Source organism: Culex pipiens, chromosome 3 (assembly GCF_016801865.2).
Source record: "Culex pipiens pallens isolate TS chromosome 3, TS_CPP_V2, whole genome shotgun sequence".
Classification (NCBI taxonomy): domain Eukaryota; kingdom Metazoa; phylum Arthropoda; class Insecta; order Diptera; family Culicidae; genus Culex; species Culex pipiens.
In genome coordinates, this window is record NC_068939.1 from 182186640 (window position 1) to 182211023 (window position 24384).

The window sequence follows — 24384 nt, forward strand, 5'->3', positions numbered from 1 at the left end:
TTTCCCAGGGATGCTTTCTTGGGCAGCGTGCATGCAGCCGTGAGGTGGGCTGCGCTGCACTTGACACACTTCGGCGCCAAAGTGCAGTTCCGAGATCCGTGTCCAAAACGTTGGCATCGGTGACATTGGGCAGCATCGGAAGGCCGCTTGCTGAAGTATCTCCAGCTCACCATGAATCCTTCCAGCGATTTAACTTTGCGCAGGTCCTGGATCTTAACGGAACCGCGTTCGAAGTACAGCAGCCAGAGAATCTGGTCTCCGACCTCGGTTACCTTATGCGAGAGCACTTTAGCTTCTCGCGGATAAATATTTTTTTTCGCGAGAATTACATCCACGAACTCCTTGGGTGGCACTAGGATGGAGAACCCAGTCACCACTACCTTGACCGGAAGGTTTTCCGGCGAATCGTGCGTGTAGTACAGAATGTTTGCATCTTTCAGCGTTTTCTGTACTTTTTCGAAACGCGGACGATCTCGCGTGATGATGTTTACGGACGACTTGTTAATACGCATGAGGTATTGACAGTCGGCATCCGCTAATGCCCCCTCGATTTCAACAGCCGGGCGACCAGGCACTGTAATCGGTGGCATTTTTTTGTTCGATTTTTTTCCTACTTGCTCCCCCACGGTGGAGGTGCCCTTAGCCTGCGACGGTGTAGTAGTAACACCATCGCCACCACTGACGTCGTCGTCGTCGTCTATATTGTTGTCATCAGACAACACAGCGAATCCGTTTGAGGTTAGAACCGTCGTCGTCGAGGAAGTTCCCGGCTTGATGGTGGACAATCCACTAGTTCCAGGTTGATCCGGTTTACCGAGTGCCACCGATCCACGCGTTCGTATGGGGCTACGGGCAGGTACGAAGTTGGATGGCAGCTTCAGCAGGTTTGTTGACCGTTTGGAGCCAGACGAGGAGGTCTTTCCGATGCTGCTGCAGGAACTGGCCCGGCCACGTCCTCGAGGTGCACTCGAGCTGCCACGGCCGCGGGTGTTCCTGCCCATCGTGCGGGGAAGAACTCGCGATTAATACAACGCACTTTCACCGTAAATCGAAAAAAAATCGCGGAGCATCAACACAGGCGATGTTGCTGCGAACAGGGTAACGACCCCAATGTTTAAGAATTTAAGAATTTAAGAATTTAAGAATTTAAGAATTTAAGAATTTAAGAATTTAAGAATTTAAGAATTTAAGAATTTAAGAATTTAAGAATTTAAGAATTTAAGAATTTAAGAATTTAAGAATTTAAGAATTTAAGAATTTAAGAATTTAAGAATTTAAGAATTTAAGAATTTAAGAATTTAAGAATTTAAGAATTTAAGAATTTAAGAATTTAAGAATTTAAGAATTTAAGAATTTAAGAATTTAAGAATTTAAGAATTTAAGAATTTAAGAATTTAAGAATTTAAGAATTTAAGAATTTAAGAATTTAAGAATTTAAGAATTTAAGAATTTAAGAATTTAAGAATTTTAGAATTTAAGAATTTTAGAATTTAAGAATTTAAGAATTTAAGAATTTAAGAATTTAAGAATTTAAGAATTTAAGAATTTAAGAATTTAAGAATTTAAGAATTTAAGAATTTAAGAATTTAAGAATTTAAGAATTTAAGAATTTAAGAATTTAAGAATTTAAGAATTTAAGAATTTAAGAATTTAAGAATTTAAGAATTTAAGAATTTAAGAATTTAAGAATTTAAGAATTTAAGAATTTAAGAATTTAAGAATTTAAGAATTTAAGAATTTAAGAATTTAAGGATTTAAGAATTTAAGAATTTAAGAATTTAAGAATTTAAGAATTTAAGAATTTAAGAATTTAAGAATTTAAGAATTTAAGAATTTAAGAATTTAAGAATTTAAGAATTTAAGAATTTTATAATTTTATAATTTTAGAATTTTAGAATTTTAGAATTTTAGAATTTTAGAATTTTAGAATTTTAGAATTTTAGAATTTTAGAATTTTAGAATTTTAGAATTTTAGAATTTTAGAATTTTAGAATTTTAGAATTTTAGAATTTTAGAATTTTAGAATTTTAGAATTTTAGAATTTTAGAATTTTAGAATTTTAGAATTTTAGAATTTTAGAATTTAAGAATTTAAGAATTTTAGAATTTAAGAATTTAAAAATAATATTTTTTTGTTCTCTTGATTGTTCTTATTTTAGTTTAATTTTTTGAATATTGATATCTTTGATTTTTGTTTTCAGATTTTTTAATTTTTTTATTTAAAAATTTCGGATCTATTTTTTTCCTAATTTCTGAATAATCCAATTTTGAAAGTTGGAGCTGTAATTTTTGAATGTTTTGATTTTTTTTATTTTTCTTCAAGAATGTTCAAATTTAAAAAAAATATTTCTTCTGGTTGAATCCCATCTAAAATTCAAAGGCGGAGAAGCTTCTGTTACATCCAATCAAGCTCATATTTGGGAAAGAAGCACAGTACACCCACTGGAACATGCCCAATAATAATTTTTGTTACATCCAAATGTCTGTATCTTCAGGAAAAGTTTGAAATATGATTAAGATTCACAAGATTAAAATTGAATGTATCCAGTATAAAAGAATAATAATAAGGATAAAAACCATTACTCAATACTTTAAAGAAATTAAATATTCAGAGTCAGTATGTTTAAAAATAAGATGAGTCCGTAAAAACCCTGTTTTTTCCATAAGTTTTTTACAGTCGACTCTCTGGCTGTCGATCTTCTCGATGTCAATAATTCTCCATCTATCAATGAATTCTTCAGTCCCTTCAAACTGCATACTTCGATTGGCTTTATTCCTCGATATTTTCTCTTGTTTGAAGGATCTCTTCCTCGACGGTCCCTTGGATTCTGTTTGCTTTAAAAATCTCTTCCGGTTGTCAATAATTTCACTTTCTCATGGCTTGCATAGACATTTTTCTTGGCGAAACGAAGCTTTGAAGGGTGTTTGACATCAGTTTGTTTTTGTTTGATGGACGTTGCCATGATTATCTCCCATAGCTGGGTATCAAGAAAAAATATTTTCAATCGAGTCTTCATTTTGCATCGTTCTGTAAACTGATGATTCTCTTCCTCGACGGTCCCTTGGATATTGACAACCAGAGAGTCGACTGTATTTTATTTCTTTAATTCTTGAATTTAATTCTTTAATTCCATTTCACCATCACTATTTTGCTTACATTTAAGATTACACAAATTTAGACTACTTTGGATCATTTTTAAATCATAGTCCAGTTTAATTTTGAGAAAAATAAGAATTTAGATAACGAATACTTAAGTGAAATTTTGGAAAATTTTCTAACCTTACAATTTTTGTTAGAATTTTAGAATAAGAATTTAAAAAATTAAGAAATCAACAATTCCAAAATATCAGAACTTCAAAATTTTTAAAATTTAGAATCTTTATGCTTTAGAATTTTAGATTTTTTTTTTCAAATGTTCGAATTTTTTAACTTTGGATTTTTTAAAGCATTCAATTTTTCTGACAAAATGTATGATTTTCTCTATGGTCCCTATATGCTAAGCAAACAACCAATTTTAGAACAAATCTCTGAGGATGGTGGGGCAACTGCCTCATATTGTCCCACCCTGTGTGCGCTAGTAATTTGTATTTTTCAGTTGAACGGAAATCCAAATCAAATCCAAATTATTTGATTTTTAAACCTAAACATTGCAAACAAGCTACGCGCTTTTCATCGTGACCCTTTTCTTAAGCATTTTTTATATGGAGTTCTGCGTTCCTTCCGGACTGACCAATTTAAAAATTAAATATTATCAATGTTGCAAAGTTTGGCCTGGAAGACATTCAAATACATCATCAAGGGCGAATTTTTAAAAAGAAATGAAATTTTGTAGTAATATTTTTAAGATCATCGAAATTCCCTGACCCAGCATAAAATTCCCTGACTTTCCCTGACTTTTCCAGGTCAAATAAAATTCCCTGACAATTCCAGGTTTTCCCTGACTTTTCCAGAAATCGACACCATGTTAAATGATTAGTTGATTTGAACGAAGTGTAACATTTCATTGGCAGATCTGTTTCTAGTTGTAATGTACGACAAGACTATTGACGGACGTGACAGGTCGGCAGTTAGTTTTCATATTTTTTTCTCTAGTATTTTTTATTTCCTTTAAATTTGGAATACATCATAGGTTTCTTTTGTATAGATCTCCGATTAGTTACATTTTCTTATTTAATTAACTAATAATTTAATTTATTCCGGGCCTTCTTACTTTCAATCACAATTTCAGATTTTCTTTATTCAGTGTTAAACTTAGATTACCGTAACTGCTCAAATCATCCAAGTTCTTACTACTCACATCAACACTAATTTTCTTTCACCTCCCCCCTCCCGATCCCCTATATCTTCCGGTGGTGTTCATTTGGTATGCAATACTAGTTCGGCCACTACCCTTTTTCCACAAGAAACCGGACTTGGACTGACTTGAGGCCGCGTCCCCCACCTTGCTCCGTAAAACGAAAACGAAAACGAAAATAGAAGTCTTATCCACTGAAAACAATTAAAAAGCATATTGGGAACGATCAAAAATATTTTGATTTTTGGTGAAATTCCGTTGCACAGTACCTATTGCAAAATTTTTTTTTTCGGTTTAAAAAAAGTTCATCAATACTTCGATATTTTAAAAACTGATGATTGCAAAACAACTGGGGATGTGTAAAATGCATTTTTAAAGTCTATTTTCATTAAAATGTCTTACTTTTATTTTTTGTGACTTTGACCAGAGTTGAGGGACATAAACTTCAAAAAATATTTGGTATGGCCAAATTTATAAAAGTCCAATATGAAATAACTTATAAAATCACACGATTCTTGAAAAAACCCTTATTCATTCAAATTTTGAAAAAAGAGCGAATGAGCCGTTCAAAAGAGCGGTTCTTTTTAAAGAGCGAACGAAAATGAGCGGCTCCTAAAAAAGAGCGGTTTTGCCCACCTCTAGTATTTATTTAATTTTTGTTTGACGAATGGAAATTCAATTTCAAGTTGAAAACCCCTAAAACTTTGTCCATGTATTTTTAATTTAAGATTTTTTATATGTTTTAGAGGACAGAAAAAGACATCTTTTGAACCATAGTGCGTTGGTGGATACGAATTTTTGGAAAAAAAAGAAATGTTTCTTTGAAAAAAGCGCAAATCTGGACAAAACAATTATAAGAAATCATGTTTTGAAGCAAAATTAAATTTGCATTCGAAAAGTACAGTCATCAGAGTTTACATAGTGGCTTGGGTCTGCAGGTGAGATTGTGTCATACAAAAATTGTGAAATTGGACGCAATTTCTCCCCCAGAACCAATGTTATCCCTGATGAAGGTACTTTACTTTATTTTTTGTAAAGTACACCGTTTTCATGTTATAACTACTAACTTTTTTTTAGGTTTTTTGAGTTTAAATAGTTTTAAAAAACCCATCTGCATTTTTTTAAGATGGGAAAATTTCCTATAATTTTCAATGCGGAACTTTGAAAATCAGGCAATTCCTTTCTGAGATACAACCTCACGAATAATTTTCGGCGAAAATGATTATTTTTTTCTCTCAGCATTTTTTCAATATTTCATAACCGCTATTGCAGGCCAAGGATTGATACCTAAGAGCATGCAATGGCACTGACCTTGTTGCGTGCTCTTCGGTTGACGTCCACGTAAGGAACATCCTGGAAGGAGCGTAACTAACTACATCCGTAGTTCTGTTAGATCATCCGAATTATCTTGATCAGAACAGTATAGCTCTGGTTCCTTGCGAGTGTCCTATTTTCTTACCTCCACGTTGGCTTGGTTTTCATGATGACCTAGCTGGTGGCCTGTGGAAACGGATCGTAAACCTTTGACCACCGCGGGTCAGAGTCGAGACGGCTAAAAGAAAGGGGCGCGACAATGTGGGAAAGGGAAGTAATTTGTGATTGTAGACGGTATTGTTTTGATTCGCAGTATGTTGAGTCAACTGCTGTGGATGTACCTGAAACATCGCACAACGGGGTTTCTCTTCTCTTCATTCTCAGCTACCACCTATCTCCTATTTTTATTTTGCTCTTCTGATTCTCAATTCTTCACTGATTCTTCTATTTAATACCCAACATTTGATTTTAATTTTACTAACTTTTGATTCTCTTATCTCTCAAAGCTTTTCCACTCTTTTCTATCAATTGATACTGCTGTAACAAACTTTGTTTTGTTTTTTTTTTCCTTAAACATATACTTTTCCTTAATGTACTAGTAATATCAAGTTTATTTATCATTCGCGTAATCTTTTTTGATTTTATTGCGAATTTATTTATTTGAATAATTCTTTATCTGTCCTATAAATTATCATTACTATAATCTAAGCTTGTTTTGTATCTCTATTTATTAACTATTGTCTAATTTTACATCTAATACATCTAGCTTCTTATTTTTATTCTTCAAAATACGCTCATCATTCTCTTACTATTGATACTTGATTTTTATAAAATAAATTCTCTTTTACTACCTATTGTTTTCAATCATACAAGTGAGGTTTGAGCCCTTACTCAATTTATGGAATGGTTAAAGGATTAACACAAATATTACTATTGTATTTTTGGTAAACTTTTATAACATGCTTAGGATCAAAAATTGTAACAAAACACCGCGACAGAAGAAATAGCAACAGATAAACAGACTCAACAATAGGGAAGATTTCAGGAGAAAACAATACCCAGTAAATAACAATAAGTTTTTGAATTCAAACTAAAAATAAAACAGTTTTTGCTTTAATGAAAGTTGATAGGCACACTATAAATGGTTAGGCGCTTATACTTACATCAAACCCTACTTAATGTACCACCCCCGGCCGAGTTAAAATGCGTAACCGGAAAAGAAGGTGTGCATGCCTGGCACGAACACTCAAAGCGTGTTCTAGCGTGCTGCTCGTACTGACTCAGAGCAAGGGTGAGATGTAGGTGTAAGGGCAGTGCGTGTTCGTCGGGAACCTAGTGCATAAGATCGGTCAAGGCCCGTTCTTACACTGAAAATTGCGAATTGCGAATTTCATAACCGCTATTTTGGTCGCCATCTTGGAATTCTTATGTAGAGTAGTTAATGACCTGGGTGCTGAAAAGACAGAATGCGTAACGTGATTTTTGAAAGCTCCCCACTGCTCCCTACTAATACAACAGCACTACAGCTGTAAACATAAACAAAGTAGAAGGCTATGTTCAAGCTTAAGCGTGACATATTATGTGCTGCTGAAGTGAATTGTTTTGAAACATTTTGGATCTGTTGATGTTGATGTTTTCGATGAAAAATTAAGTGCATCCCACTTTTTACTTCGTATACTAAACAATGGGCGGCCAAAAGAGGCCTTTTTTGTTTTCCTCGTGATGAAAAATTGTGTCAAAAGTAGGTGGAATTTCGTGAACCAGAAGAGCAACCGAATGGAAGTTCCGAGATTATGTATCTTTGATGTGCAGTGATAATATCGGAGTAAGATTATCTAATATTACTTGGCAGGTACCATTCATAGTTATTGATAATTCGTCGCTAACATTTCAAAAAGCGTCATAAACATAGGTTTTGCGTGAGACATAGCGATTTTGAAATGTTAGTAACGAATCATGCCAATCTCGATTTTAACCCTCTTTTGACTTCGAATACCTTAATTGCTCGACGCCATCGACTTTTTTTATTCCTGACAAAATAAATTATAGATCGATCACAATACTTGCCTCTTCTTGGTATTATTTTGCGAACAGTAAATTGGTTCCGCTTTGACAGTTCTAAATTGAGGCCGCTTTGCGGACAACTATTCTGCTCCCAGTTTATGAGTCATATGGATTTTTACCGTGATCCGATTATCCTAAGTGATTTTTTCCGAGGTCTTCGGATTATCGAGTCTGAATTGTACATGATAATCAACAAGGTTGATGATTGATAAAATTATCGTCAATAATATCATCGTCTGACAATAACGATAATGGTTATCGTTATCGTCAGGAATCAAACGAAGCAAAATTTCGTTTGCTTTTTCAATTTATTAGTTTTTTTCAAATACTAAAATTTTCACAAATTACCATTTTTTTCGAAAATACTGAATTTTTAAAAAGTTGAAATATGGGTGTCAAACGAAGCGAAATTTTGTATGCTTTTTCACTTTATTAGTTTCTTTTGGAAAATTCCAAAAATTTCACAAAATACCGTATGTTTTCGAAAATACTCAAATTTAAAAAAAAATGCAATTTGGGTATAAAACAAATTGAAATTTCATGTGCTTTTTAAATTCACTGGATTTTTTTTTTTTTTTGAAAAAACTAAAATTTTTGCAAACTACAGTCATCCCACATATTCGGAACGGTTTCCAGATCGGCCAATGTTCAAAAAACCATAGCAAATCGATAATTGAACTTAATGATTCGCTTTTACCTTCATTTGAAAGCTTTTCTTGCGATCTTTCGAATGCTGTATCGAACATTTGCTAATTTTAACTTTTATATGAAGTTTTTGAAGAATTACTTTGACCCTTGAAATCCACAAATTCAGAACACTTTCTTACGAATGTAAACAAACTTTGGATCTCTCCAGGAGTACATATTTATTACCAAATAATGACTTCACATACTGAAACCAATGAAACTCAAGCTAAGTGATGTTTTATACATGGTTTGATAACTTTTTTTGTGAAAATATCAGTTAAATTCAGGTGTTCCACAATTGTGGGAGGCACAATAACATCCCACAATTATGAAACAGGCCATATGGATGCAGTGTTTTGCTGCTCTGGACAAAATAGTCTTGGAATGAAGTTTTTTGTTCAAAAAGTACTACTTTTACTAGTGAAATAGCAAGATAATGACCAAATGAAGGTTCTTAAAAATAGTAAGGTCGGCAGAAAAGCCACTTTTGGCATTCTATTGACAAATTATCATAAAAGTGTTCCGAATTTGTGGGTGTTCCGAGTATGTGGGATGACTGTACCGTATTTTTTCGAAAATACTAAAATTTTCAAAATATACAATATGGGCATGCTTCAAACAAACAAACATTCCAATTGTGTAAATTTTCGAAAAAATACGGTAATTTTCGAAAAAAAAAATATTTTCAAAAAAAAATTGTTAATGTGAAAAAGCAAACCAAATTTTGCTTCCTTTAATACCCATATTGCGTATTTTAAAAATTTGAGTATTCTCGCAAAAATACGGTAATTTGTGAAAATTTTAGTATTTTCAAAAAAACTCTAATAAAGTGCTAAAAAGCATAAAAATCAAAAAATGTTGTTTCGTTTTAAAGCCATATTGCATATTTGAAAAATTCGAGTATTTCCGAAAAAATACGGTAATTTCTAAAAAAATATTCTTAGTGGAAGTATTGAAAATTTTACGTGGTTTGGTTTAATTGATTGATTTTAGAAAAAAAAAATCAAAAAAAATGAGATATCGTCCATTATTGGCGATAAGATTAGCGCCGATAGAATTAATGCACATCACAACACAACACACAAAAAAGTTGCAACCGACGGGACTCAAACCCAACACCTACAGTAAGGACTGGCGCCTTAGCCCGCTCGGCCATCAGACCGATGAAAAATGGAAAGGATAAACGTATTTGTGAGCTTGCCATTCGGTCAAGTAGGTCTCCCATACGGATGGGCTACATATTGCAGGATGTAATATTACATAGAATTTCATTAAATAATGCAACATTTATTTTACACCCAGGCCTTTTACACGCAGCTGGATTACTACTTTACTTGCTGTGTAACAATTTTATTTTTCGATAAACGTAGCGTAATGTTTCCTATAATTGAAAAAAAAATCAGACAAAAACAAACTTTCTATCCACTAAAGCAGCGATTCTCAACCTTCTTCTAGGCTGGTACCCCCTACCATGTAAATCAAATAGGCCCGGTACCCTCGTTGAGAATCGCTGCACTAAAGGGTTACCGATCGCGCGAACCCCACCAGCCCAGACTCAACGTCGTCCAGAGAACTCGCAAACATTCAGCAGAGTTCGCGCCGCGAAACAAGATGTGTCTAAATACCTCCGCTCGCTTCCTTCTAACACAGTTCAGTTGACTGATCGCGATCGTTTCCTTGCATAAAAGCACCAATCTATTCTGGCTCGATCACGTTCCAAACATCTTAAGGTCGATCGATTGGTTTCAAAAAGTGTCGCCGCGTCGTTCCGGGGGAGTGAGTGACCGCCCCCGAGGATCTACTTGTGCGTCTGTGATCCTCGGCGCCAACTCGCGCAATGAGAATAATTGATTACTTCAACAACAAGTGCACCGAAAGTGGATGAGCAAACAGATACGGTGACACGGCCGGCAAACGCCTCGGCCAAGAGTGAGTGGGAGGATCAGTGATATTCGAGCCGTTGGAGGCAAAAGCGGTCACTTTTTTTCGATTTCGGTGTTCAAGGAAGTATTCTGGAAGAAAGTGGTAGCCTAGAGGCCACGCGAGGACGTTTATCGCATTAACCCAAATTCAATAACCCCGTTCGGTCTGCAAAGGAAGAAGTCAGCCACTCATGGAAACCAAGTAAGTGGCCACCAGGCACCACGTGCTGTTTGTGGGAACGTCTAGACAGGAAGACGATACGGGTGTGAACTTTTAGGTTGAACTCGCAAGGACGAACGGCAAGTGGCCCGGTTTAAATTTCACCGGCAAATGTGCTAAGAACTGAGGAGTGTGCTCGCAAAAAAATAGTCACCAAATGTGACCAAGGAACAGATTTAACAATTGAAGCGAAATAACAAGTTTTTAAGAGCTTACCGAAGTTCCCCACATGAGACGAAGGTTGGGATTCCTCTGGAAGGGGTTTTTTACTGATCAGCCTCGGCGAGGGCATAAGACAGAAGAGACACAAGCGTGCGTCGTTGAACTTATTTTTCGGGGAAGATCAATATCTGAATGAAGTTTTGAGTGTAGTGAGTTGTTGCGCAATAAGGCAAGCAAGGTTAAGAAAGTACGTTTGTTATTATGCAACAGAAACTGTTATTTATTTTTTTAGTCAAAAGATTTTGCAACAACAATAATTGGAAGATTTTTTTTCCATTTAATTCTAATTTCCCAAAACTCTAATGTTCATTGATTTGTTTTATTGTAATCTAAAAATCTTTTTTTTTAAGCAAATTGCTAAAAACTTTTTTTTGCAATTCCGTCGTGAAACTACTACTTGTTATTCCTGTCATTTTTAAGTGACTAAACGGCCTTCTTTTTTAACAAAACTGACAGAATGAAAATTTAAAGATATTCAATACAAGTGCTGACAAGTTCTCAAATGAGTGCTGAAAAGTTGAACTTTTCAGCACGGTTATCGAAAGTAAAAAATGTCAATACTTTTTTGTTTTGAACGGTGAAATTACTTAACACATGGATGTTTGACATAAAATTCCATTCCAATGATTGCAATTTCCATTTTTCGTAATTGCAAAAAATGTTGTTGATTTCTTTCGGCACTCATCGTTTATCCAACTCGACTCGTTCAAATGTACGACTCATGCTGAAAAAAAATCTTTTTTGCAATTCCGTCGTGAAACTACTTACTTTTCCTGTCATTCTTGAACGACGAAATAGCCTACTTTTCTGTACCAAAAATAACAGAATCGAATAGCAACACTTTTCAAAATAAATGCTGAAAAGTTCTACTTTTCAGCACTGAAATGGGTGCTAAAAAGTTGAACTTTTCAGCACTTGTTTCGAAAAGTAACACTTTTCGACATTTTTTTGATTTAAACGATTTATTGACAAAATACATGAAAATTCGACTTAAAATTTCACTCAATGGGTGTTTTTCGAAATTGCAAAAAATGTTGTATGGAACTCGTTGCAAAACTTGATTTTTTCAGCACTCGTCGTATTTATCCAACTCGGTGAACCTCGTTGGATAAATGTACGACTCGTGCTGAAAAAATCCTCTTTTTGCAACTTGTTGCATAATAGTAGTTTATGCAACAAGTTGCAAAAAGAGGATTTTTTCAGCACGAGTCGTACATTTATCCAACGAGGTTCACCGAGTTGGATAAATACGACGAGTGCTGAAAAAATCAAGTTTTGCAACGAGTTCCATACAACATTTTTTGCAATTTCATAAAACACCCATTGAGTGAAATTTTAAGTCGAATTTTCATGTATTTTGTCAATAAATCGTTCAAATCAAAAAAATGTTGAAAAGTGTTACTTTTCGAAACAAGTGCTGAAAATGTCAACTTTTCAGCACCCATTTCAGTGCTGAAAAGTAGAACTTTTCAGCATTTATTTTGAAATGTGTTGCTATTCGATTCTGTTATTTTTGGTAAAGAAAAGTAGGCTATTTCGTCGTTCAAGAATGACAGGAAAAGTAAGTAGTTTCACGACGGAATTGCAAAAACTACTATTTTCGGTTTTTCCATTCTATTCCAAATCTGCGCTCAAAATTCGAGGATTATGTAATGTATGTAAATGTGTCTCAAATTGTCACAACAAAATATAATTCAACAAGGATCTTTTTCACAAAAAAAAATGTTTTCTGAATTCAAAACCACATCCAGGTTGTTTTCCAATTGACAACTGTATCCAATGCAATACCTGTTGGCCGGCTGCGAAAATATGCAAAGTATAGTTTTTATCAAACTTAATTTGTGCTGATACAGCTTATCTCAGTTCCGGGTATGCTCAATTATATTGTTATTAACAGCATGCATGAAAGCTAAACATGATTGCCTAAACTAGATCAAGGAGCTATATACCTATGGCAAACAAACTAGCACTTTTTTGTGTTTGACAGTTTGCCAAACTCGCTGTTTGCGGCAAATTCGCAAACAAAGCCAAATGTATGCAGGCTGACGTTTCTGCAAACAAATGCGGGCAAACAAGCAAAGCAAGCAAACTGTCAAAAAGTTCGTTTGTTTGTTTGTCGTAGTCTAATGCATCCTTTAGTTGCGAACAAATAACAGTCATTGGCCACCAACGGCGCCCACCATGTCGGTTTGCAGATCTCGATTTTAAGGGACTGGAATGTTAGTAAAGCTTGTGTACTACTAGGGCAGCTTCTGTACGTTGTACGTACACACCACACCAGGGCAGAGACGCATCGAGCTCTACAGGCTCAATAAAAACTCCTTACCTGCTCTGTATGCAGGGAACAGAGCCAGCTCTGTATGGGGAAAATAATATTGAATTGCATATATCTCAAAAACGATAAGTTTTAGAAAGTTGACATGTTCTAGAAAGTTGCTGGTACCAAAAGGTTCTATATTATTGTCTCAGACGTCATTACAATTTGATTGATTTTAGTTGCGCAAAACAAGATAAAACTATTCATTTTTTTACTGTTTTCCTTGGATTTTTCTTATTTTATTTCAATGGCCAATTTTATTTTTTTTAAAAATCAGGTAATAATAAAGCGTAAATGTAAATTACAGCTAAAAACTCTTTACTGATTTCCTTTGTAAGAAAACATATTAAAAAAATAGAATACAGGTAATAAAATGGCAAATTTCCATAGAGAGCATTTAGAGCAAAAAACTCTTCACTGATTTCCTTGCGTGAGAAATACAGAAAAAATGGTTTTTGCTATTTGATTTCAATTTCTTATTTTATTTAAAAAAAGGTGACAAAATGTAAACAAAAAATATCATAGAGATTAGTTAGAGCTTGAAACTTTCTAATGGTCATCTTGCTTGAAAAATAAGGAAAATATAGTTTTTTTTTCTGTTGAATTAAATAAAATGGCAAAGTTTCCTGAAATCTTTATAAGGTTAAACATATGTTAACTGATTTTTTTTTAAATTGAAATAATTGTTAGAAGATTTAGTTTTTATTTTTTTACCTGCGTATTTGAAATTGTTATTTGATCTTAATTTGTTGTACGAAACTTGTAATTTTGTTAAACATTTGTTTTGTCAAGACAAACATAAAAATAGCTGTAAAATAAGTTTATTGTTTCTAATCTTAATTACTTACCAGTACAATAAAAAGAATATAATTTTATAAATTTGTATAATTTTATCTGAAATTTCTTTCAACCATCCAGACGAGAGCATTTAACATAAAAACTCTCTATGAACACTCTGCTATACTAGTTTTCACATCAGACGATCTCTACCAAACATGCCTCATATTACCTGTGCCTACGACGCGGTCGCTTTGTGTTTGTCGCAAGCAGTATTTATTATAAAAATAGTTTTAATTTTTTATTTCGGTATCTATTGAAGATAGAGCTTTGGTTTCTTCGAGAGAGTTATTCATTTTTGGTAGTTGAGCAACTTTGTCGAAAACAAAAATATTCTATACCTTGTATCTTAGAAAATGAATAGTTTTATCTTGTTTTGCGCAACTAAAATCAATCAAATTGTAATGACGTCTGAGACAATAATATAGAACCTTTTGGTACCAGCAATTTTCTAGAACATGTCAACTTTCTAAAACTTATCGTTTTTGAGATATATGCAATTCAATATTATTTTCCCCATACAGAGCTGGCTCTGTTCCCTGCATACAGAGCTTAGCTCTGTTCTACCATACAGAGCAGGTAAGGAGTTTTTATTGAGCCTGTAGAGCTCGATGCGTCTCTGCACCAGGGCAGCTTCTTTACGTTGTACGTACGCACCACAAGCACCGAAACCTGAAAGTTCGCCATATAAAATAATGATGAAAAAAACAAAAATAAATAGAGTTCACAGTAGTTTTCAACCATGTTTTTTTTTTTTCAATTATGAAATAGAGTAAATGTTAAGAGCTTTTTGCAAAGTAAATTGTCATATTGGTCATGTATAACATAACCACCTGCACCTTGTTTTATTTAAACTTGATCAAAAATGTGAATTTGAGAAAGAGTATGGTTATTGATTGCTAATAGAAAAAGCTCTCACAATGTTTATTGTAAGTATATAAACAATAAATATTCTGTGTTTCGGAGTGAGTTGGTCAAATCTAGAGTTTTTTTTTAAACAAGGTTCTATTACCTATTGTCGTTCATATGTTTATAGGACTCTAGAAAAAATGTAGAACAAGCAAAAATTGTAATTTATTCCAAAAATTGCCACAACAAAAAAAATAGGTCGACGGTTACCCCTGGAAAATTATAAAAATGATATAAAAACTAGATCAGTAGAGGGTGGAAATGAGATACTTGTTCATTCTTCAAAAGCTCGATATACAGATCATTGCGGTTGTCGAAAATGTGCTTGTTGCTTCAAAGTTATGACGTGCTAATTTTCCAAATTCAGAAGCCATGGTATAGTGTGGATGCTTGTATTTGTCCAGTTATTTAGAGCACAAGTGACGTAGTGTAGACGTTAAATTGCAACTTAAATAATCGATTTTGTCGGATTGATTGAAGTACTTTGGATCGCAAGTGTCGGTTGAAAAATATTTGATCAAATTACATAACCAGATTACTTGAAGATTGTCAAGATCGAGGAAATATTATGATCTTCGCTCACTTAACTCATCTTTAAAATTTCACGGAAATCGATCTTCTCGAGTGCGAAAACAAGTGTGTCTGGCCTCAACAAAACATAAACATTTTTGCAGTGTGTGTCCTTACAAGCCACCCGCGCCGGGTAATAAATACTCAATATCTGAAAAGGTACACGATCTTTTTATTGCGCCAAGCCTCGCAAAGGCAAACAAATTATCGCGGTTATGCTTTTTTTTATATTATTTGTGCTGCTCGCAAAGGAGTTGAATCCGCGAATTCCGCCAGCAATGCAGCAGAGTGACGATCAGTGCTAAAAATAAAGCAATTCGTCCTTGGGGCGAAGAATATTGGTCAGCGGACTGGAAATTATTTCTCAAGTCACTATTTTTAAACGAACTGCGAGATGGAGTTTAAAGAAACAATGAGCATCCATTCAAAAAAAGTGGCTAGAAAGTATGACGCTTCGGGGCAGGTTTGTTTCAGACAGATCTTGTTTTGTCGCAAATACAATTGAATATATATTTATTTGGATGTTCAAACATTTGGCCATTACTGACGTTCATTGTCAAAATTCTTCTGAATTTCCATGAACAATTAAATAAGAAATTGGGTTTTTTGTTGTCGCTCAAAACAAACACACAGATCTTCTCATTGTGAGATGTGCGAACTCAACAGAAGAGACGCTAATTTATTTAAATCCGGCAGCGAAATGACCAGCGATTTGTGTAGAGTCGTGCGTGTGGCGCTTCGATTGATCAATTTTCACGAGCCGTTAAATTAGTGGATTGCCTTATCTCCGAAGGAACAAGTACCGTTACAGCGCGGATATGCTAATGAAGGGTTATTCCATAGATGTAAGGAATTTCGGTTGATTAGCCTTCCACAACTGGATTGTTTTTGAACTGGATTTGCGAACATTTGTCGTTGATTTTATTAAGGGAACAAAGGGTTGGGTCATTCGCTTCAGAATTGCGATAAAAAAAAAAAACAAATTTCATTGTTTCTTATTGTGCAAAAACTTTTTTTTTTCATTTTCAGGGAAAGATTTGATTAAAAATCCTGAGAATAATATATTTAGAAATTTCTAAAATTCTAAATTTTTAATAGTTCTAAATTTCTGCTATTCTAAAATGCTGAGATTCTGAGCAATTCCATGCCAAATAGGGAATCGATTGTACCGGACCCTCTCCGATTTCAATGAAACTTTGTAGACATGTTATCCTACGCTTATATAAGCCATTTTTGTATATATGGAGCCAGTTTCACTCGATGATGACGTTTGAGAATGGCGTAAGTGTTTGAAATATTGTTGGTCAAAGACAAACTTGTAGGAAATTTGACGGGCTTTCCGAACAAAAATACACTGAAAGAAAAAAACACACCACTTTTATGGACTTAGAACAGTGGTCAATATGAAAACTTTTATGTAAAATTGTCTGGAGAATCGATTTCCGTATTCGGTTTTTGAAAATTTTGACGTTTAGAGCACTTTAAAAAAAAAGTTTCAATATATGATTTTTGCATTTTTTTTTTTTTTTTTTTTGGGAGAGTTGCTCCATCCTGCATTTTACGTGAGTCTTTTTATAATATCTTAGGCCATTTTCACAAAAATTTTAAACAAAGAAATCGTGGACTCACCTTCAAATTTGACTTTTAAATTTAAAAATCAGAAAATCTCATAAAAGCGGAGTGTTTTTTTTCTTTCAGTGTAAAAGCCCGTCAAATTTCCTACACGTTTGTCTTTGACCACTTTTTGATAAGCGGTATATGCACTTCGGAAGGAACCGGCCAAGAAAAAAAATCAAATGGGCAGCAGCGGCAGCTAAAGCAAGCCAGAGAGGGCGAAGAAAAGCCCCAAGAAATCTCTCCCTCTTCTTTGTTCTGCTGTTCGTAAAGCTGTTTCATAGGATAGGATAACATGTCTACAAAGTTTCATTGAAATCAGAGATGGTCGAGAAAAAAGTACCTAAAAAATTTCTGTTTTCAGCTGGAATTGCTCTTCTAAAATTTTAAAATACAAAAAATGCTAAAATTCTGTTGTTCTAAAATTTTGAAATTCTAAAATTTGAAATTTCTGAAATTCGTTTAGTTATTTGGTCGGCTCAGTGTTTTTCCTCCAACATTCCAATCAGGAATAGCTACTTATTCGTAACTACCCCGTTATATTTTTCAAATAATAGTAAATCATTTACAAATTTCAGATACAATCACAACCCCGAGCTGAACGACAACATCCGGCTGCCGGTCAAACCCAGCCACTACAGGGAGCAGTACGATCCGCGCAATCCGGAGATAAACGACGCCTTTAGCAACTATCGCGAGCTAAACAAGGGCAAGTCCAAGCAGTACGATGCCAGCAAATACAACGACTACCACGAGCTGCAAGCTGAATTCAAAGAGTTGAAAGTAAAAAAGAAGAAGAAGAGCAGCGCTAAATCTAAAATGACCAACGCTCAGCGGAAGGGCCGGAAGCGGAAGTCCAAGATTAACTTTGAGGGGGAAAAGTTCAAGGACCCGGACCCGTACCAGTTGGCCGTCCGGAAGACCCAGTACGGGAAGCAGCAGGGAAAGTTTAAGTTTGAGGGGGAGAAGTTCAAGGATCCGGATCCGTTCGGGCTGGCGATACGGAAGCAGAGCGGGACTGATTTGAACGATAAGGACGTCAAGTATGAGTTTATGTCGCAGCTGCACCACGCTCATCCGGGGTTGGTGCATGGAAAGTCGGAGTACTGCAACAACAATGCGTACATTGCCGATCTTGACGAAGACGAAGAAGACGAGGAGGAGTACGGTAGTGACGCTTCTGGTGAAGATCGGTGCTCAAATAGGTCCGCGCTGGCGCAATTTCTCGCGGTCAGCGTGAAAAACGTCCTCCTGCTGGGTTACGGAATGACGCTTGGATTTCCCACGATCGTGATTCCTGCGATTCAGGGCGGTGACGGACGCGAGGCTAGCTTGGAGCGAGACTTTACGCTGAGCAAGGAGGAAATCTCCTGGTTAAGCTCGATCAACTTGATCTGCGTGCCGCTGGGTTGCGTGTTCTCGGGGATGCTTACGCAACCGATCGGAAGACGCCGGGCGATGCAGATTGTGAACATTCCGATTCTGATTGCTTGGCTGTTGTTTCACTTTGCGAGCGACGTTCACTTTTTGTACTGCGGACTTGCGCTGGCCGGCTTCAGCGGTGGGCTTAGTGAAGCTCCGGTGCTGACATATGTGGCGGAAGTTACGACCCCGAAGCTGCGTGGTATGCTGGCCGCTACCGGATCAACGTGTGTTATAATCGGGATTCTGATCCAGTTTCTTATGGGCAGCTTTCTCCGGTGGAGGACGGTGGCCCTCGTCAGCGCTTCTCTTCCGGTAATTTCGTTCCTGCTCCTTTTCCTCGTTCCCGAGAGTCCCGTTTGGTTGGCGGGAAAGGGAAAATATTCGCAGGCCAAACGTTCCCTTGCCTGGCTCCGCGGATGGGTTTCCGTGGAGGACGTCGAGATCGAGTTTTACGAGATTCAAAAGCACACCCAGCAGACCATTGAGATGGAGAAGGACTACAGCGCCACGGAACGGATGCGGCTTTACACCAAGCGGTCGTTCCTGCAACCGTTTGCCATTATCAGCTTGTGCTTCTTCATTGGACACTTTTCCGGGATGACTACGCTGCAGACGTACGCGGTCCAGGTGAGATCAAGGTGGAGAGAAAGCACTTTACGGTTATTAAAACGTTTATTTTCTTCCAGATATTCCACACACTGAAAGCCCCAATCGACAAGTACTACGCAACAGTATTCCTAGGAGTCGCGGAACTGCTGGGAACCCTCTTCTGCGTTGGTCTCGTACACTTCAGCGGGAAGCGCCCGTTGGTTCTCGTATCCACAATCGGATGTGCGTGCTGCTTCTTCGCCGTCGCTGGATATGCTTTCTTTTTAAATTCCATTCCTGGATCGTCCGTGGGAAACGTGGTCGCGAATGTGTCCGCAATCAAGACGGAAATTCCTGTTATTCCGCTGAATCACACCACGGAGCGGCTTACTGCAATCGCGAACCTCTCCAACGCGATCAACGAGACAACTGACAGCATCAGCGGAGCTGTGTACGACGATCAAAGCTTCACACCGTACTATCTGAACGGATCGTACGACGACACGCTCAACAGTAGCATCCGATACGGAGAGTACGTAAAGTCCGCGATACCTAAAGATCTTCTAGTCCAGATACCAAACGCAAGCGAAAACAAATACCTCTGGTTACCTCTAACGCTTCTCCTTGCCAGTGCATTCCTCACTCACATGGGCATCCGCTTAATTCCGTGGATGTTGATTGGCGAACTGTTCACTCCATCGATTCGAAGCGGAGCCTCCGGTATCGCCGGAGGTACTGGATACATATTCGGCTTCCTAGCGAATAAACTGTTTCTAAAAATGCTTGCCACCCTAACCCTCCCAGGAACATTCTGGACCTATTCAGCGATCACGTTCCTAGGTGCGGCCGCTCTCTACAAGTTCCTTCCGGAAACGGAAGGCAAAAGTCTTGTGGAAATCGAAGCGTTCTTCATGTCCGAGCGCAAGCGAAGCATTCATCTGGACATCGAAAATCCTCCACCAAAGCCAAAACCACGAGGATTCGCTACGGCATTCGCCCCACCTCCACCCCTGCCACCAAGACCACACCCACTAAAGGACGACGTCGGACGAATCCGGAAAATTTCCCAGCAATTCGGCGCCCAATCACGCAAGAGTTCCACCACCTCCAACCCACGCAAAGCCTCCCGAACATCGGCCAAGATCAGCGTTTGCTCCAACAAATCGTCCAACTCTTCCAAAGGCTCCGTCTGCACCTACAACATGAGCGGAAGTGATCGCAAACCGTCGCGACAAGAGGACAAACAGAAACAACCCTCCCCAGTATCTCTCTTCGAGAAGAACCACGGAACCCTCACGATCAGCGAAGATCCCAAAGAAGCCGCATCGGAAACCCCACCAGCAATCCAGCGATATCGTAGAATCTCCGACTCCAAGCAACAGCAAATCCCTCCAATAGTTCCAACGATCGTAACCTCGGACGAATCTACCAAACCCGTCAAAGCAAAGCCCAAAAAGAAAAAGCCGTCGTCCACCGACAAATCCCTCAAGAACTTTGACGTCAAACAGTGGGACAGCAGCAAACGGTTCGAGGAATTTCTGCGCAAAAGAGAGCAGCAAACGGGGCACGAAAACAGTCCCGTGACCACGAGTCAGCACGATTTGAAGAAACAGGTTGTAGATGAGGAGCTGCGAACGGATGCGCACCTGTTGAAGATCGGAATGTTGCGTCATCGGCAGAACTCGGGCAGTTTGAATACACTGCTGGATATTGGGGGGCGCGAAAATCGGGGCTTCGTCGGAAGTAGGGTTAACATGAGTGAAACGAAGATGTAGCGTCAGGTTGTGAATAAAGTGTAAATAGTTGTAGATAGTACTTAGAAGATTACGTTTGATTTGTTTTTTTTAATAGTTTGTGAAATGCTTGCTTCCACCTTTCGCATATTTTTTCATTCTAAAATTCTAAAAAAAATCATAAATTTTAAAATTCTTAAAATCTAAAATTCATAAATCATAAAATTTTAAAATTCTAAATTATAAAATTTTAAAATTCAGAAATTCTAAAATTCTGGAGTTTTTTTAAAGGTCCAATAAACCAAATTTTCAGTTTTTGCTTTTTGGACCTTTTGAAAAAAAAACTCAAAAATTCTAAAATTCAAAAATTCAAAAATTTAAAAATTCAGAAATTCAAAAATTCAAAAATTTAAAAATTCAGAAACTCAAAAATTCAAAAATTCTAAAATTCCAAAATTCAAAAATTCAAAAATTCAAAATTCAAAATTCAAAATTCTAAAATTCTAAAATTCTAAAATTCTAAAATTCTAAAATTCTAAAATTCTAAAATTCTAAAATTCTAAAATTCTAAAATTCTAAAATTCTAAAATTCTAAAATTCTAAAATTCTAAAATTCTAAAATTCTAAAGTTCTAAAATTCTAAAATTCTAAAATTCTAAAATTCTAAAATTCTAAAATTCTAAAATTCTAAAGTTCTAAAATTCCAAAATTCTAAAATTCTAAAATTCTAAAGTTTCTAAAATTCTAAAATTCTAAAATTCTAAAATTTTAAAATTCTAAATTTCCAAAATTCTAAATTTCTAAAATTCTTACATGTAGAAAATCACAAAAAATCATTTTACAGAAAATTAATTGAATCCACTAAAAAGATGATTTTCAATCACTCCTGAAACTTTCATGAAGATATTACATGATTAAACTGAGTGAGAGACGATTTTAAGCTCAACATTTTGTCGTGCGCAAAGCGAACTGCCAAACTTTCTAAGCGTTTTTCTCGAAACACTGAGTTGATTTACAGGTGCCACGATATCTCGTGATGGGATGGACCGAATTGGCTGAAATTTGGAGTGCAGACTCTGAAGAACTATCCCGTATGCATGACGAAGCCCGATTTTGAAATGATGTTTTTTTTAAATACAAAAATCAAAAACTGATTATTTTTTATATAAAAAAAAAACAAAAATATTTTTATCTTTTTTTGGAATAAGTTTTTTGAAAATCGGCTTTCGTCATGCACACAGGACCGTCTAATGAGTCTTCACTAAAATTTTGGTCGACGATTTGGTCAAGGCAGTGTTGAGATATCGTGGCACCCGTTTTTTGAAACTGCTAAATTCAAATAGCTGTATCTCGGCAATGATATAACCAAATGTCTTCAAATTTGTTTTGATAATACATAGATGAAAATGTATATTTTAATGCCCTGAAAAAAACACCTTAAATTCTAAAATTCTAAAATTCTAGAATTCTATAATTTTGAAATTCTTAAATTCCGAAATTCTGAAATTTTATAATTCTTAAATTTTAAAATGTTGAGATTCTAAATTTCTAAAATTTCAAAATTAAAAAAAATCATAAAATCTATGTTTCTACTTAAATTAAAAAAAAACAAACTGCCAGAATTTTTTGCTAACAGCATGTCACGAAAAAAAAACTTTTTAATTTCCGTATTTTTAATTATTAAATTTCTAAATTTATTTATTTTTAACATTTTCACGAGCTACTTTTAAGATTTTTTTTTTGAAAATTTGTTTTGTCAGGCCTTGACTGGGACTAATATTTTGATATTTTAATGGCTCAATTTGATTTTACTTTCACTCAGATTTGTACCGTTTTTTCTGATATTTCAAAAACTGTGAGATTCAGGGCGGTCATCAAAATCAATACGGCGCGAAGCGTTACATCGAGCCACAATATATTAGAAAAATATCAATAAAACTCTGAAAAATAGAATAAAAAAACACACCTACCTTACTCATACTCGCACAGGTGGCCACACTTCGGACACCGCGGATTGTTCTGGAACCAGCTTTTCAGATGCAACAAATGGCCACCGTGCGAACAGCCCTGGCACCAGGCGTACAGTCCGCGCACGACCGAATTACACACGCTGCACTTGGACCCCAGAACCGATCGCCCATCCCCACAACTCAGGTGCATCGTCGTCGACTGTTGGTTCATCTCGGCGACCGACTGGATCCAGCTTCCGGCCTTGATGACCCTCGTCGCCTCGTTCCACAGCTGATGGCGGTGCAGCAGTTCGATGTAGGAAAGCAGCCAATTTTCGTACACGGTCTGGTCGATCTGGAGGCTGTGACGGCGTTCGCCGAGGGCCAGCAGGATGCAGGACGAGGTTTGGACGTCTCCGATTTCCGTTTGAAGGCAGAGACAGTCGGCGAGGACTTGGTGGGGTTGCCAGAGCGGCGGGTTTACGGGGTTGCTTTCGATTATTTTGAGGAAGGAAGGGGGGTTTGGTGGTGGGGAGTTTTCCTGGGCGTTGTCGCGGAGGTCCTTCCTGGGGTGAGCTTGCAGATCGTGCATCACGTTTGACGAGGGGAACGTGTAGTCTTTGATTAGGTCGTGCGGTCCGGTGTAGAGGAAGCCGTCGCGGCAAGATTTGACATTGTCGAAGGTGAGTTCCGTTTCGCCAAACACAAAGTCACAGCCGGTTGGTTCGACGGAGAGTAGCTGGCCTTTTCCGGAGAGGAGCGAGTTTAGATCGCTTTTGGGGTTGAGGAAATCTAGGAAGTCATCAGTACAGCTCGCAACCTGTCCAGCGGAGCCAACGTTTGGATTGCTTCCAGTTTTGTCTTCGGGGCGGCCCGAGCTCGACTGGTTGGAGTTTTGTGCCATCAGACGATTTGAGCTTTGGCCCTGGCTTGCGTTTGAGTTTCGTTGTTCCAGCTTTAGGTTTGCGATGGAGGAGTACGCGTACAGTTGGCTGATGAAGTTCCACAGGAAAGACACGCTCGTTTTGCCGTACTTTTTCGCCACTCCAGCGTTGTGGGCGCACATTTCCGTAAAATTACACTCTCCTTGCGATTCGTCCAGAATGTACTCGTTGGCACAACCTTTTAACGAGTAGAAATCCTTTAGCAGAGAAGTCTTTGTAACGTCTTTGGAAATGGGAGCTTTCGTCAGGAAATGATTCAAGCTAGACTTGGCGAGATGAAACTGATCCGTAGAGGGTGGCGTCTTCTGTCGACTTCCGAGCAGACTTGGTTTTTGCACCGGCGGAGGCGTCGGAGGTTTCAGTTTGTACGCGTACAACAAATCGCCCTTGTAGTTGAAACTAGCTCCTTGCGGATTCGCTCTCAACGCCGGCCTGGCCGCGTCTTTGAACATGTGCTTGAACACGGTCGAGTCCTTGCTCGTGGACAGCAAGATGTGCGAATCGTTCCCCTTGAATGCGATGCCGGTCGTCACGTTCGAGTGTTCGTTGAACGAGGCGTACGGAATAAACGGCCGACGGACGTCCCAGATGTAAATATTATTGTCCACGACCAGGGCGCAGCTCGCGATGTGGTACATTTTGTCCGGCCGCCAGCGAACCCGTCCTACAACGGCGATCGTGTGAATGCTGTACTCGAGCGAAACATTTTTCGGATTCTCCAGCGAGGAATTTTTCGGATTGGTGTTCCAGATCTGAAATTAAACGTTGCTTTTAA

At 37.0% G+C, this 24384-nt stretch overlaps 2 protein-coding genes across 4 annotated transcripts in view; one reads left to right on the forward strand and one right to left on the reverse strand.

Moving 5' to 3' along the window:
- The window catches only part of LOC120416161 (proton myo-inositol cotransporter hmit-1.2-like), a 33396-nt gene extending 12605 nt beyond the window's left edge, over positions 1–20791 (forward strand). Inside the window, exons 1-3 of one of the 2 annotated variants that reach the window (XM_039577841.2) lie at positions 9936–10483; positions 17549–19022; positions 19082–20791. In XM_039577841.2, coding sequence (XP_039433775.1) covers positions 10473–10483; positions 17549–19022; positions 19082–20758 — 3162 coding nt within the window. In that variant the 5' untranslated portion in view covers positions 9936–10472 and the 3' untranslated portion in view covers positions 20759–20791. Of the gene's footprint in view, positions 1–9935; positions 10484–17548; positions 19023–19081 lie in introns of those variants that run through there. The other variant, XM_039577842.2, reaches the window with a different exon arrangement.
- LOC120416162 (GATOR complex protein WDR24) overlaps positions 1–24384 on the reverse strand; it is a 32691-nt gene that overhangs the window by 7510 nt on the left and 797 nt on the right. The window contains exon 3 of one of the 2 annotated variants that reach the window (XM_052710530.1): positions 22687–24361. In XM_052710530.1, the coding sequence (XP_052566490.1) occupies positions 22688–24361 (1674 nt within the window). In that variant the 3' untranslated portion in view covers position 22687. Of the gene's footprint in view, positions 1–22614; positions 24362–24384 lie in introns of those variants that run through there. The other variant, XM_039577843.2, reaches the window with a different exon arrangement.